Source organism: Heterodontus francisci, chromosome 1, assembly GCF_036365525.1.
Source record: "Heterodontus francisci isolate sHetFra1 chromosome 1, sHetFra1.hap1, whole genome shotgun sequence".
Classification (NCBI taxonomy): Eukaryota; Metazoa; Chordata; class Chondrichthyes; order Heterodontiformes; family Heterodontidae; genus Heterodontus; species Heterodontus francisci.
The window spans coordinates 164,261,516-164,276,334 of record NC_090371.1 but is presented as its reverse complement, the minus strand read 5'-3'; the positions used below and the strand labels follow the sequence as shown (position 1 = coordinate 164,276,334).

Sequence of the window (14,819 nt, the reverse complement as noted above, 5' to 3'; positions counted from 1 at the left end):
CCAGATTAATTCTCGACACTGCCTGAAAAGAACTGCTCCAAAAAAGATTCCAGTGACCCATCTACATGTATTTGGCTGCCAGGCTATATGCCATTTTGGGACACAACATATCAAAGGAAATGTCTATTTTTCGGTTAACGTGTGTGTGTCTAAGGTAAAAGGGAACTTACATATTTCAATCTGTTAATGCTTTGTAACATTACTGGAAAAGTCTTGTTTTATAATAAACTGCTAATTTTGTTGTTTATTTAAGAAACTTGGTTGCCTCATTTTATTCTGGGATAAAGAGTATATGATTAACCCTATTGGTAACCGGGTAAACATTTAAATATATGTTGGGTGCTCAGTTAGGATTTCTGTTCCTCAATTATCCAAGGCCCATGCGAGAAGCTAAAACAGGATTTGGATTGGTTATCATCCTCGTGATAGAACAGCTTGTCAACACTACTGTATAGACTCAAAAATAAAACATGAAAATTTGGCAAGGTACCAAACAGTAATCAATACCAATGGAACTGCATCTTTAACAGGAGAGAGAAAATTGGAGGGGGAAAATACTGAAAAAAAAATCAGACTGCAACTCACATTCAATATAGATACGGAGTCTTAAAAATAAGATTAAATGTAACATAGTCCCCAACACCAACCTTCTTCACTTTGATAAGAACAAAAATTCAGCCATCATATAAAGACTACATGCACAGCACAGCAGGTGGATTTTAATATGGATATAAATACAGGTTAACACATTTAGGGCAGATAATAGTAAGAATGTGTGTAACGGGAAAGAATCTTCTTTTGTAAATTCAGTCAGAGGTTGATAAGTAACCATTGAGCATATACTGAAAGTCTCTGATCATTGTGAAGTAGTTAACCAGAAGACAAATCAGATTTTGGGCTTCATCAGGTGGGTGAGCCCAATTCTGGAGCATGCTATCCCCATCACAAAAGGATATACATGCATTAGAAATGGAGAGAAAAGGTGACCAGGATGAGTCTAGGCTTTAGAGATTAAAATTATGATGGGCAGCAAATAAACTATGGACTAAGGGAACACAGGCCTCAATAATAATTAAAGACAGAAGCAAGCTATTTAACTTGGACAGCGCATATAGGGTTATAGGTCGTAAGTACAAAATCACAAACCTTACTGCCAGGTTAAATTAGGGGGAAATCTTTTCTTCACCACTGGATGATAGACATGTGGAACAGAAACCGCAAAAAAAAAAAAAAGAGATTTGGGGTCAGTGGACATCTTTTATAGGGAAATGGAATTATATTGATCTAGAAGAGTGAAGATATTTTTTTTTTTAAAAAGTGTTTATTTCTTAAGAAAATGGGAAATAAAAGAAATTAAATTCAGAAATCAGTAGGTGGGAGGCATTACTGATAACATAATATTGCACCATCTCTGAATGGAACAGGCATGAGGAACCAAATAACCTTTTCTGATTCCGGATTTCATATTTAAAGGCATCAGACACTACTCATAGTGCAATGGTCTTAAAAATGAGTTTGGATGTTAACATTCTCCAAATTAAGTGTGCTACTTAAAATAACAAATTACTTACTTTTATTTCCAACTAATGCAACCACTGGTTGTTGTCCGGATTCCTCACTTACTTTCTTCACCACAGCATACCAATCTTCAAGGTTTTCAAAACTCTGATAGTTTGTTATGTCATAAACCAACAGGACACCCTGGGGGATGATGGAACAGCACTTTAGTCACTTCAAAAGAAATATTAGCATTAGCTTGGAGATAAGAAAACAAACATAATAATGGCATCTGTAAAATTGCAAAAGTTGGCATCAATAAATCCAAGACCATTTTATCAGATTCAACTTTTAATAATTCTGCTGGAGAATCAGGGTCAACATTTGCTTTGGAACATATAGTCCACATTTCAGTAGCAATATTAACATGGAATATCAGTGCACTAACAGATTATTAAAGAAAATATGCTTTTCACAAGATTAACAGTATGATCATAAAGCTGTTAGATAACAACATTCAGCATCAGTGTTTTAGCAGATTATTGGATAATGCAGACATTGCTCATCCACAGACAGGGGAGGCAGTGGCGTAGTGGTATTGTCCCTGGACTAGAAATCCAGAGACCCAGGGTATTATGCTGGGGACATGGGTTTGAATCCCACCACAGCAGCAGGTGGAATTTGAATTCAATTAATAAATCTGGAATTAAAAAGCTAGTCTAATGATGGCCATTAAACCATTGTCGATTGTTGTAAAAAACCACCTAGTTCACTCATGTCCTTAAGGGAAGGAAATCTGCTGTCCTTACCTAGTCTGGCCTACATGTGACTCAAGACCCACAGCAATGTGGGTGACTCATACATGCCCTCTGAAATGGCCTAGAAAGCCACTCAGTTGTAACTAACCGCTATGAAGTCAATAAAAAAAGAATGAAACTGGACGGACCACCCGGCATCAACCTAGGCAATGGAAACGACAACGGCAAACCCAGCCCTGTCAACCCTGCAAAGTCTTCCTTATTAACAGCTGGGGGCTTGTACCAAAGTTGGGAGAGCTGCCCCACAGACTAGTCAAGCAACAGCAAGCAATAGTCATACTCACGATATCATACCTTACAGACAATGTCCCAGACATCACCATCCCCGGGTATGTCCTGTCCCACAGGCAGGACAGACCCAGCAGAGGGGATGGCACAGTAGTACAGAGTCGGGACGGAGTTGCCCTGGGAGGCCTCAACACCAACTCTGGACCCCATGAAGTCTCATGGCATCAGGTCAAACATGGGCAAGGAAGCCTCCTGCTGATTACCACCTACTGCCCTCCCTCAGCTGATGACTCAGTACTCCACCATGTTGAACACCACTTGGAGGAAGCACCGAGGGTGGCAAGGGCGCAGAATGTACTCTGGGTGGGGGACTTCAATGTCCATCAACAAGAGTGGCTCTGTAGCACCACTACTGACCCAGCTGGCTGAGTCCTAAAGGACATAGCTGCTAGACTGGGTCTGCGGCAGTGGTGAGGGAACCAACGAGAGGGAAAAACCATACTTGACCTCGTCCTCATCAATCTGCCTGCTGCAGATGCATCTGCCCATGACAATATTGGTAGAAGTGACCACTGCACAGCCCTTGTGGAGACGAGGTCACCATCCATTGTGTTGTGTGGCACTATCACCGTGCTAAATAGATTTCGAACAGATCTCGCAATGCAAAACTTGGCATCCATGAGGCGCCGTGTGCCATCAGCAGCAGAATTGTACTCAACCACAATCTATAACCTCATGGCCCAGCCTATCCCCCACTCTACCATTACCATCAAGCCAGGAGACCAACCCTGGTTCAATGAAGAGTCCAGGAGGGCATGCTAGGAGCAGCAACAGACATACCTAGAAATGAGGGGTCAACCTGGTGAAGCTACAACAGAGGACTGCTTGCATGCCAAACTGCATAAGCAGCATGCAATAGACACACCTAAGTGATCAGATCAAAGCTCTGCAGTCCAGCTACATCCAGCAGTGAATGGTGGTGGACCATTAAACTACTAACTGGAGCAGGTGGCTCCACAAAATCCCCATCCTCAATGATGGGGGAGCCCAGCACATCAGTGCAAAAGAGAAGGCTGAAGCATTTGCAACAATCTTCAGCAATGAAGTGCCGAGTTGGTGATCCATCTCTGCCTCCTCCTGAAGTCCCCAGCATCACAGATGCCAGACCTCAGAGAATTCAATTCACCCTGCATGATATCAAGAAACGACTGAAGGCACTGGATACTGCAAAGGTTACAGGCCCTGACAATATTCCAGCAATAGTACTGAAGACCAGTGTTCCAGAACTTGCCGTGCCCCTAGCCAATCTGTTCTAGTACAGCTACAACACTGGCACTTACCCGGAAATGTGGAAAATTCCCCAGGTATGTCTTGTACACAAAAACCAAGACAAGTCCAACCCGGCCAATTACCGCCCCATCAGTCTACTCTCAATCATCAGTAAAGTGATGGCAGACGTCATCAACAGTGCTATCAAGAAGCACTTGCTTAGCAATAACCTGCTCAGTGACGCTCACTGTGGGTTCCGCCAGGGCCACTCAGCTCCTGACCTCAATACAGCCTTGGTTCAAACATGGACAAAAGAGCTGAACTCAAGAGGTGAGCTGAGAGTGACTGCCCTTGACATCAAGGCAGCATTTGACCGAGTATGGCATCAAGGAGCCCTAGCAAAACTGAAGTCAATGGGAATTAGGGGGAAAACTCTCCGCTGGTTGGAAGAGTCATACCTAACGCAAAGAAAGATGGTTATGGTTGTTGCAGGACAATCATCGGAGCTCCAGGACATCACTTCAGGCGTTCCTCGGGGTAGTGCCCTGGGCCCAACCATCTTCAGCTGCTTCATCAATGACCTTCCTTCAATCATAAGGTCAGAAGTGGGGCTGTTCGCTGATGATTGCACAATGTTCAGGACCATTCGTGACCCCTGATACTGAAGCAGTCTGTGTAGAAATGCAGTAAGACATGGACAACATCCAGGCTTGGGCTGAAAAGTAGCAAGTAACATTCACACTACACAAGTGCCAGGCAATAACCATCTCCAACAAGAAAGAATCCAATCATTCACTCTTGACATTCAATGGCATTACGATCGCTGAATCCCACACTAATCAACATCCTAGGGACTACCATTGACCAGAAACTGAACTGGAGTAACCATCTAAATACCGTGGCTACAAGAGCAGGTCAGAGGTTAGGAATCCTGCGGCGAGTAATGCATCTCCCGACTCCCCAAAGCCTATCCACCATCTACAAAGGCACAAGTCAGGAGTGTGATGGAATACTCTCCACTTTCCTGGATAGGTGCAGCTCCAACAACACTCAAGAAGCTCGACACCAGAGGACAAAGCAGCCCTCTTGATTGCTGCCACTGTGCGTCGGTGAAGGGAGCGAATGTTTGTGGATGGGGTGCCAGTGTGTACCATCTACAAGATGCACTGCAGCAACGCATCAAGGCTCCTTTGACAGCACCTTCCAAACCCGCAACTTCTACCAATTAGGACAAGGGCCGCAAATGCATGGGAACACCACCACCTGCAAGTTCCCCTCCAAGTCACACAGCATCCTGATTTGGAACTAGATCACCGTTCTTTCACTGTCGCTGGGTCAAAATCTTGGAACTCTCTTCCTAACAGCACTGTGGGTGTACCTACACTTCATGGACTGCAGCGGTTCAAGGCAGCAGCTCACCACCACCTTCTCAAGGGCAATTAGAGATGGGAAATAAATGTGAGCAATTCCCACATCCCATGAATGAATGAAAAAAAAGTGATGTAACATATACATAGAGACCTTTACAATCAGTTTTTCCCCAACTTTCACCAGTAAATTCCCAGATTCTTTAGGGGCCATGAATTGATTAAAATGGATTTCCTCCCAAATTTGAGGGAAAAAAGTGAAACTTCCCATGATTTACTTACTATAGGATACACACACTGCACCCCTGAACCCCCCACACACTGCACGCCCACCCCTCGCGATACACAGCGCCCCTCCTCCCCCAGACATACACATACAGCATCCCTGTCGACCCTATATACTCTTAATGCCCCTGGCCCCCCCCCACGCGCACACTGCACCCCTCTCCCCACCCCATACACACAGCACCCCTCTAACCTCCACAAATACACACAACCATTTTTGTAACAGCAATGTCATTTTTGCCATAATGATAGAATGTTTAGTTCCACTGTGTAAAAACCCACTCCACTCCATCTTTCCATATGATAAAAGGTCTTGTGTGATTCTGTTTGCAATTACAGTTCAAAAACATCCAGTTAGTCCAAAACAAGAAAAAAAATCATCACTACACTACTATTTTTCTCTAGTGGACCAATGAAGGACCCTGGCAGTTAAATAATATAATCGCGGAAGGGCTTCAATGTTCAACTCCCCAAAAGGATATTTTATCCATTTATGGTTAATTAAGGATACACAGTAATACAGAACATTTTTGGTAGTATTAATTAACTGCCTTTTAGATGGAATGCGTCAAATAATATGAATGTCTAAGTATTCACCGTGACTTCTCTCTTTTTCTGGTTTTGAAAAAGCTGATTTACATTGAAAAATCTTCATGATTAACCACTTATGAAATCTAGTAGTTATACTTTCTCCAACTTCTCCACTAAAATGTAGGGTATTAGCAACGATTTGGCAAAGCAGTTCGTAGAGTGCTGAAAGTATAGCAGGCTTGGCACTCTTGATTATTTCAGGGGTAATGCCGTCCTTCCCAGGGGCTTTTCCACTGGCTAGAGAATCAATGGCATCACTGAGTTCCGATTTTGTTGGTTGTACGTCCAGCTCATCCATGACTGGCAGAGACTGGGCTGCATTGAGGGCGGTATCAGTGACAACATGCTCCCTGGAGTACAGTTCTAGGTAGTGCTCCACCCAGCGGTCCATTGGCTTGTGCTGGTCAGTGATCATGTCCCCTGATTTAGACTTCAGGGGGCGAGCTTCTTGATGTTTCCGGTGTCAGAGGCCAGCTGAATATGACTGCATAGGTGTTGCCAGTAGTCATTTGTGCAGCGCCTGGGTGTTCTTTGTGCAGCGCTTCTAGCTACTTTAAGTGCTACGGACGTTAACTCGCTGGGGGCTTTCTTGTAGTTCAGCAGTGCAATGCACTTAGCGGCTATGACAGGTTCCAGCTCTTCAAAAAAGGGAGATTGAAACCAGTCTGCATTCTGCTTCACATGTTTGCTATAGGTGGTCATTGCGGAGTCATAGACGGCATCTCTGATGTGGGCCCACTTGGTCTCTGCATCCCCTGTAGGAGTGTTTTGAAGGGCTTTTTCAAGTGAATTTAGAAACTTACATAACAGCTGTGAATAAGAAATTCTGTTAGTGTTGATGCGTGGGCGGCCCTTCTGCTTGGAGTGATGCAGCTTCTTTGGTTCAAGTCTAACCTTGCTAAAACATCAGGGAGTGGTCGGTGTCGCAGTCCGCACTGTGGAAGCTGTGTGTGATTTGAACGCTATTTAAAGAGGCTCGCCTTGTGACGACGAGGTCCAGCTGGTGCCAATGATGTGATCTTGGGTGCCTCCAAGAAACCTGGTGACAGGGTTCAGTATGAAAGAACGAGTTGGTGATGCAGAGGTTATGTTAGGTACACAACTCAAGCAGGGACGAGGGAGCAGTACCATAGGACATGCGCGATGCCAATATCATCACCCTCTATAACAAGGGTGACTGCAACAACTACCGTGGAGTCTCCCTGCTCAGCATAGTAGGGAAGTCTTCGCTCAAGTCGCTTTAAACAGGCTCCAGAAACTGGCTGAGCGTGTCTACCCTAAGGCACAGTGTGGCTTTCGAGCAGAGAGATCCACCATTGACATGCTGTTCTCCCTTCACCAGCTACAGGAAAAATGCCGCGAACATCAGACGCCCCTCTACGTTGCTTTCATTGATCTCACCAAAGCCTTTGACCTCATCAGCAGATGTGGTCTCTTCAGATTACTAGAAAAGATTGGATGTCCACCAAAGCTACTAAGTATCACCTCATTCCATGACAATATGAAAGCATAGCGGCGCCTCATCAGACCCCTTTCCTATTCTGAGTGGCGTGAAACAGGGCTCTGTTTTCGCACCTACACTGTTGGGGATCTTTTTCTCCCTGCTGCTCTCACATGCGTTCAAGTCTTCGGAAGGAATTTTCCTCCACACAGGATCAGTGGCAGGTTGTTCAACCTTGCCCGTCTAAGAGCGAAGACCAAAGTATGGAAAGTCCTAATCAGGGAACTCCTCTTTGCTGACAATGCTGCATTGACATCTCACACTGAAGAGAGTGTCTGCAGAGACTCATGGACAGGATTGCGGCTGCCTGCAACAAGTTTGGCCTAACCATCAGCCTCAAGAAAACGAACATCATGGGACAGGATGTCAAAATGCTCCATCCATCAATATCGACGACCACGCTCTGGAAGTGGTTCAAGAGTTCACCTACCTAGGCTCAACTATCACCAGTAACATGTCTCTCGATGCAGAAATCAACAAGCGCATGGGAAAGGTGTCTGCTGCTATGTCCAGACTGGCCAAGAGGGTGTGGGAAAATGGCGCACTGACACGGAACACAAAAGTCCGAGTGTATCAAGCCTGTGCCCTCAGTACCTTGCTCTACGGCAGCGAGGCCTGGACAATGCATGTCAGCCAAGAGCGACGTCTCAATTCATTCCATCTTCGCTGCCTCCGGAGAATCCTTGGCATCAGGTGGCAGGACCGCATCTCCAACACGGAAGTCCTCGAGGCGGCCAACATCCCCAGCATATACACCCTACTGAGCCAGCGGCACCAGAGATGGTTTGGCCATGTGAGCTGCATGGAAGATGGCAGGATCCCCAAGGACGCATCGTACAGCAAGCTCGTCACTGGCATCAGATCCACTGGCCATCCATGTCTCCGCTTTAAAGATGTCTGCAAACGCAACATGAAGTCCTGTGATATTGACCACAAGTCGTGGGAGTCAGTTGCCAGCGATCGCCAGAGCTGGCGGGCAGCCATAAAGGCGGGGCTAAAATGTGGCAAGTCGAAGAGACTTAGCAGTTGGCAGGAAAAAAGACAGAAGCGCAAGGTGAGAGCCAACTGTGTAACAGCCCCGACAACCAATTTTATCTGCAGCACCTGTGGAAGAGTCTGTCACTCTAGAATTGGCCTTTATAGCCACTCCAGGCGTTGCTTCACAAACCACTGACCACCTCCAGGCGCTTACCCATTGTCTCTCAAGACAAGGAGGCCAAAGAAGATCAATAATTTACTTTTTCTACACACATGGATCTTATCTTTTCTACATCAAAATAAATTAAGATATGACCATGAACATGATGATCTACTATTACACAATTTGTTTTCAAACATCAGACAGAAGTCAGATACAGGGAAGTGGAGAATCATTTTAAATTACGAAAGAAAGAAGCAGGGAAAATAAAAACACCTGAAGATTAAGTAGAAGGGGTAGAAATAGTTAAGATGAAATACCCAAATTAAAAAAAATAAAACAAAAAAAGGATAGCAGGCAGGAGAAATGCAGAGGGTATAAGAGAATCAAATTGAAGAGTTACAAGTGGGGGAAAGACTGAAAGATATATCAGAAGACATTTTTATGGACAGGTGGGAGTTGATAGGAATGGTTGCCCCTTTTTCACCCCTCAGCTGACCAAAGACAGCGTTTTGTTAAAAACATTGTTTTATCCCAAGCGTTTTAATGGTTAACAAACCAGACAAATGACAGATTTTCTCGTAAGTTTGAAAGATAGATAAATGGTTATTATACAAGATCAGAGAATGTATGCAACTTCACCCACTCTCACATGCATGCAGACACACACACATAAGACAGATTAAAACGATAACATGCATTTAGGTCTGATGGATTAAAAGTGTCCTCTGTTTAGTATGCTTTTCTCCAGGATTAAGACTTGAAAAAGTGCAATGCGCTTAGCGGCTATGACAGGTTCCAGCTCTTCATTATGAGATTGAAACCAGTCTGCATTTCTCTTCGCACTTTTGCCGTAGGTGGTCAAAGCTGACTCATAGATGGCGTCTCTGATGTGGGCCCACTTGGTCTCAGCATCCCCTGTGGGAGTGTTTTGAAGGGCTATTACAAGTGAATTTAGAAATTTTTGTAACAGCTGTGGGTGAGAAATTCTGCTCGTGTTGATGCGCGGGTGGCCCTTCTGCTTGGAATGATGCAACTTCTTTGGTCTGAGTCTAACCTTGCTGCACACCAGGGAGTGGTCGGTGTCGCAGTCCGCACTGTGGAAGCTGCGTGTGATTTGAACACTGTTTAAGGCGGCTCGCCTTGTGACAATGAGGTCCAGCTGGTGCCAACGACGTGATCTTGGGTGCCTCCATGAAACCTGGTGACAGGGTTTAGTGTGAAAGAACGAGTTGGTGATGCAGAGGTTGTGATAGGTACACAACTCAAGCAGTCTCTGCCCGTTCTCATTCATCCTTCCAACGCCATAGCGCCCAAGGCAGGAGGGCCATGAGTCATGGTCGGCCCCAACCCTGGCATTAAAGTCCCCCAGCAGGAATAGGTGTTCGGTGTTGGGGATGCTGCTAATGATGTTATGGAGTTGTTCATAGAACTGGTCTTTAGCTTCAGGTGCGGAACAGAGTGTTGGAGCATAGATGCTGAGTAGGTGTACTGGACCAGAGGTGGTGAGCAGTCGGATGGACAGTATGCGTTCCGAGCCATTTGAGGGAGGCTCTATCATGCTGAGCAAGGAGTTTCTGATGGCGAAGCCCACTCCATGCTGTCTTGGTTCTTCAGGATCCCTGCCCTGCCAGAAGAAGGTGTAGTCTTGCTCTGCTAGAGAGCCACTCGCGGGGAGGTGAGTCTCCTGAAGTGCTGCAATGTCCACATTGAGTCTACTGAGCTCGTTGTTAATGATGGCGGTCTTCCGAGAATCGTTGATTTGTGTAAGGTCTTCCGACAGGCCAGGACACATAGTTCTGACGTTCCAGCTTGCAAAGCGAAGGGCTGGTACCTTCTTTCCTTTTTTCATGTTGTTTGGTGCGGTGTATCAGTCCACCTTTCGGGCAAGTGGGCCCACATCAGAGACGCCATCTATGAGTCAGCTTTGACCACCTACGGCAAAAGTGCGAAGAGAAATGCAGACTGGTTTCAATCTCATAATGAAGAGCTGGAACCTGTCATAGCCGCTAAGCGCATTGCACTTTTGAACTACAAGAAAGCCCCCAGCGATTTAACATCCGCAGCACTTAAAGCAGCCAGAAGTACTGCACAAAGAACAGCTAGGCGTTGCGCAAACGACTACTGGCAACACCTATGCAGTCATATTCAGCTGGCCTCAGACACCGGAAACATCAGAGGAATGTATGATGGCATGAAGAGAGCTCTTGGGCCAACCATCAAGAAGATCACCCCCCTCAAATCTAAATCGGGGGACATAATCACTGACCAACGCAAACAGATGGACCGCTGGGTTGAGCACTACCTAGAACTGTACTCCAGGGAGAATGCTGTCACTGAGACTGCCCTCAATGCAGCCCAGCCTCTACCAGTCATGGATGAGCTGGACATACAGCCAACCAAATCGGAACTCAGTGATGCCATTGATTCCCTAGCCAGCGGAAAAGCCCCTGGGAAGGACAGCATTACCCCTGAAATAATCAAGAGTGCCAAGCCTGCTATACTCTCAGCACTACATGAACTGCTATGCCTGTGCTGGGACGAGGGAGCAGTACCCCAGGACATGCGCGATGCCAACATCATCACCCTCTATAAAAACAAAGGTGACCGCGGTGACTGCAACAACTACCGTGGAATCTCCCTGCTCAGCATAGTGGGGAAAGTCTTTGCTCGAGTCGCTCTGAACAGGCTCCAGAAGCTGGCCGAGCGCGTCTACCCTGAGGCACAGTGTGGCTTTCGTGCAGAGAGATCGACTATCGACATGCTGTTCTCCCTTCGTCAGATACAGGAGAAATGCTGTGAACAACAGATGCCCCTCTACATTGCTTTCATTGATCTCACCAAAGCCTTTGACCTCGTCAGCAGACGTGGTCTCTTCAGACTACTAGAAAAGATCGGATGTCCACCAAAGCTACTAAGTATCATCACCTCATTCCATGACAATATGAAAGGCACAATTCAACATGGTGGCTCCTCATCAGAGCCCTTTCCTATCCTGAGTGGTGTGAAACAGGGCTGTGTTCTCGCACCCACACTTTTTGAGATTTTCTTCTCCCTGCTGCTTTCACATGCGTTCAAATCCTCTGAAGAAGGAATTTTCCTCCACACAAGATCAGGGGGCAGGTTGTTCAACCTTGCCCGTCTAAGAGCGAAGTCCAAAGTACGGAAAGTCCTCATCAGAGAACTCCTCTTTGCTGACGATGCTGCTTTAACATCTCACACTGAAGAATGCCTGCAGAGTCTCATCGACAGGTTTGCGTCTGCCTGCAATGAATTTGGCCTAACCATCAGCCTCAAGAAAACGAACATCATGGGGCAGGATGTCAGAAATGCTCCATCCATCAATATTGGCGACCACGCTCTGGAAGTGGTTCAAGAGTTCACCTACCTAGGCTCAACTATCACCAGTAACCTGTCTCTAGATGCAGAAATCAACAAGCGCATGGGTAAGGCTTCCACTGCTATGTTCAGACTGGCCAAGAGAGTGTGGGAAAATGGCGCACTGACACGGAACACAAAAGTCCGAGTGTATCAGGCCTGTGTCCTCAGTACCTTGCTCTACGGCAGCGAGGCCTGGACAACGTATGCCAGCCAAGAGCGACGTCTCAATTCATTCCATCTTCGCTGCCTTCGGAGAATACTTGGCATCAGGTGGCAGGACTATATCTCCAACACAGAAGTCCTTGAAGCGGCCAACATCCCCAACTTGTACACACTACTGAGTCAGCGGCGCTTGAGATGGCTTGGCCATGTGAGCCGCATGGAAGATGGCAGGATCCCCAAAGACACATTGTACAGCGAGCTCGCCACTGGTATCAGACCCACCGGCCGTCCATGTCTCCGTTATAAAGACGTCTGCAAACGCGACATGAAATCGTGTGACATTGATCACAAGTCGTGGGAGTCAGTTGCCAGCATTCGCCAGAGCTGGCGGGCAGCCATAAAGACAGGGCTAAATTGTGGCGAGTCGAAGAGACTTAGTAGTTGGCAGGAACAAAGACAGAGGCGCAAGGGGAGAGCCAACTGTGCAACAGCCCCAACAAACAAATTTCTCTGCAGCACCTGTGGAAGAGCCTGTCACTCCAGAATTGGCCTTTATAGCCACTCCAGGCGCTGCTTCACAAACCACTGACCACCTCCAGGCGCGTATCCATTGTCTCTCGAGATAAGGAGGCCCAAAAGAAGACTTGAAACAGTGCAGAACTCTATTCCTTTCCCTCATTCACTGAAATCAGACTTGGGAGATTTAGGAAGACAGATGCACTGCTGCAGACTACTCTTCTCGTCTTCCAGCCAAAGGTCACTGGCGAAGTCCAGGTATCATTTCAAGCTGTCTTCTAAAATGTCAAATTTGAACAGTTTTTTTCACAAATTTATGAATAAAGTATATTGCTGGAAAAAAACTATGAGGCTTTATGGCAGTGCTATAAAATATAAAGATTAAGATATAGTAATGAATTTATATAAAACCTTAGTAAGATCACAGGTGGAGCACTATGCAATTTTGGGTTCTACATAGTATTAAGAATGCTTAAGCCAGAGACAGCACAATACAGACTTAAGATTCTGCTAGCTATGAGGAAATAAAAATACCAAAAAGACTTGAAAAATGAGGGCTATGTTTGTTACAACAAAGAACATCAAGAGGTGATTTGATGGAGGTATTTAAAAGTCAAGCAGCATTGTGACAGAATAGACAGAAACAGACTGGTTCCATTGATTAAGATGCTAAGAACAAACGGTTATAGATACAAGATCAAACGCAAGAGATTTAGGAGGGAGAGCACGAGAAACATTTATTTAAAAAAAACAAAGAGGGTTTTGAGGCTTGGAATGGATTGCCAGAGACATTGATTGAAGCAAAGAATAATCAACATTTATGAATAGATCTGAAAGGTGGTCAAAGCAGACAGAAATAAAAGGGAAATGAAAACTAAACAGGCAAATGGGATTAGGATTACTGCTCATGGGAGGACAAAGATTAATATGGACCTGTTGGCTCAAACACCTGGTTTCCACAATGTAATTTTTATGTAATAGTTCCCCTTAGAAGCCTGTTGCCAGGGAGACTATGACAAACTTCTCAACAGTACTTCAGAACAGGCTTTGATGCAAGACTAATTTAGATAGCTATTAAACTCACTATGTACAATGTGTTTTAAAGAGGCAGTAGCCAAATAAAATCCTAAAAAGTTCAGCCAAGAACAGTGCTCGAGGAAGCTGTGCTTCACAAAAAGCTATGTCACGTCTTCAAAGTAACCTACAGTCCACCTCCACTATAGGTACTGCATTGCCAGTGACTGTAGAAGGTTCACAGCTGCTCTGATCTTTAATGCTACCAAGGACATCACAAACATTGGCAAAAAAAAAAATACTGCAGATGCTGCAAATCTGAAATAACAGAAAATGCTGGAAATACTCAGTAGGTCAGGCAGCATCTGTGGATACAGAAAGAGTTAATGTTTCAGATCAATAACCTTTCATCAGAATGACTGACTTGCTGAGTATTTCCAGCATTTTCTGTTTTTACTGACATTAGTAAGTCAGCTTTGTACACAGAAGCTAGGATGACCAACGACAAGACGTCAAGTATACCGGACATCCCTGCCAACCCCCAAACACACGCATTGGCGCACTTCATTTTTATTGGTTTGGACCTTTTGTTCAAACAAGCAGGAATACCTTACATATTGAATCCAGTGTCTTAGAGTGAACTAAACTTGATGAGCTTGTACATTTCCAGCTTATATTGAACCTTGGAAGAGCTAAAGCAGATTTTTTTTTTTTAATAAAAGTGATGCTTTTATTCAGGAACTGTGTACACAAGTGTTGAGACTGCCTCGTAACGCGATCCATTTTCTGAGCAGCAATATCCAGGTTGAGAATAGGAGCAAAAGCAAGGCACAGATTTAGAGAGTTATTACCAGGTTGTTGTGTCTCTCCTCATGGCAGCTACTCAAGAACAGTGTGCATCATTATGGCTCTACATCTACATTAATCACACGAAAGCAACATAGCATGAGGACATCATAACGTTGAACACGTGGATAGGCCCAATAGGATGCATGTGGGGCCGGTACAGTAGCCCTGGGCCAGTCTTTCGCAGGACCAATAATTTCGATCAT

The 14,819-nt window shown here is 45.3% G+C and overlaps 1 protein-coding gene across 4 annotated transcripts in view; it reads right to left on the bottom strand.

Moving 5' to 3' along the window:
• rab28 (RAB28, member RAS oncogene family) overlaps nt 1-14,819 on the bottom strand; it is a 195,483-nt gene that overhangs the window by 153,110 nt on the left and 27,554 nt on the right. For all 4 annotated transcript variants that reach the window (XR_010975609.1, XM_068037988.1, XM_068037993.1 and 1 more), the window contains exon 4: nt 1,572-1,701. Coding sequence is in view for 3 of the 4 variants with exons in the window: in XM_068037988.1 (XP_067894089.1) it covers nt 1,572-1,701 (130 nt within the window). In the remaining variant the exon portion in view is untranslated. The remainder of the gene's footprint in view (nt 1-1,571; nt 1,702-14,819) is intronic.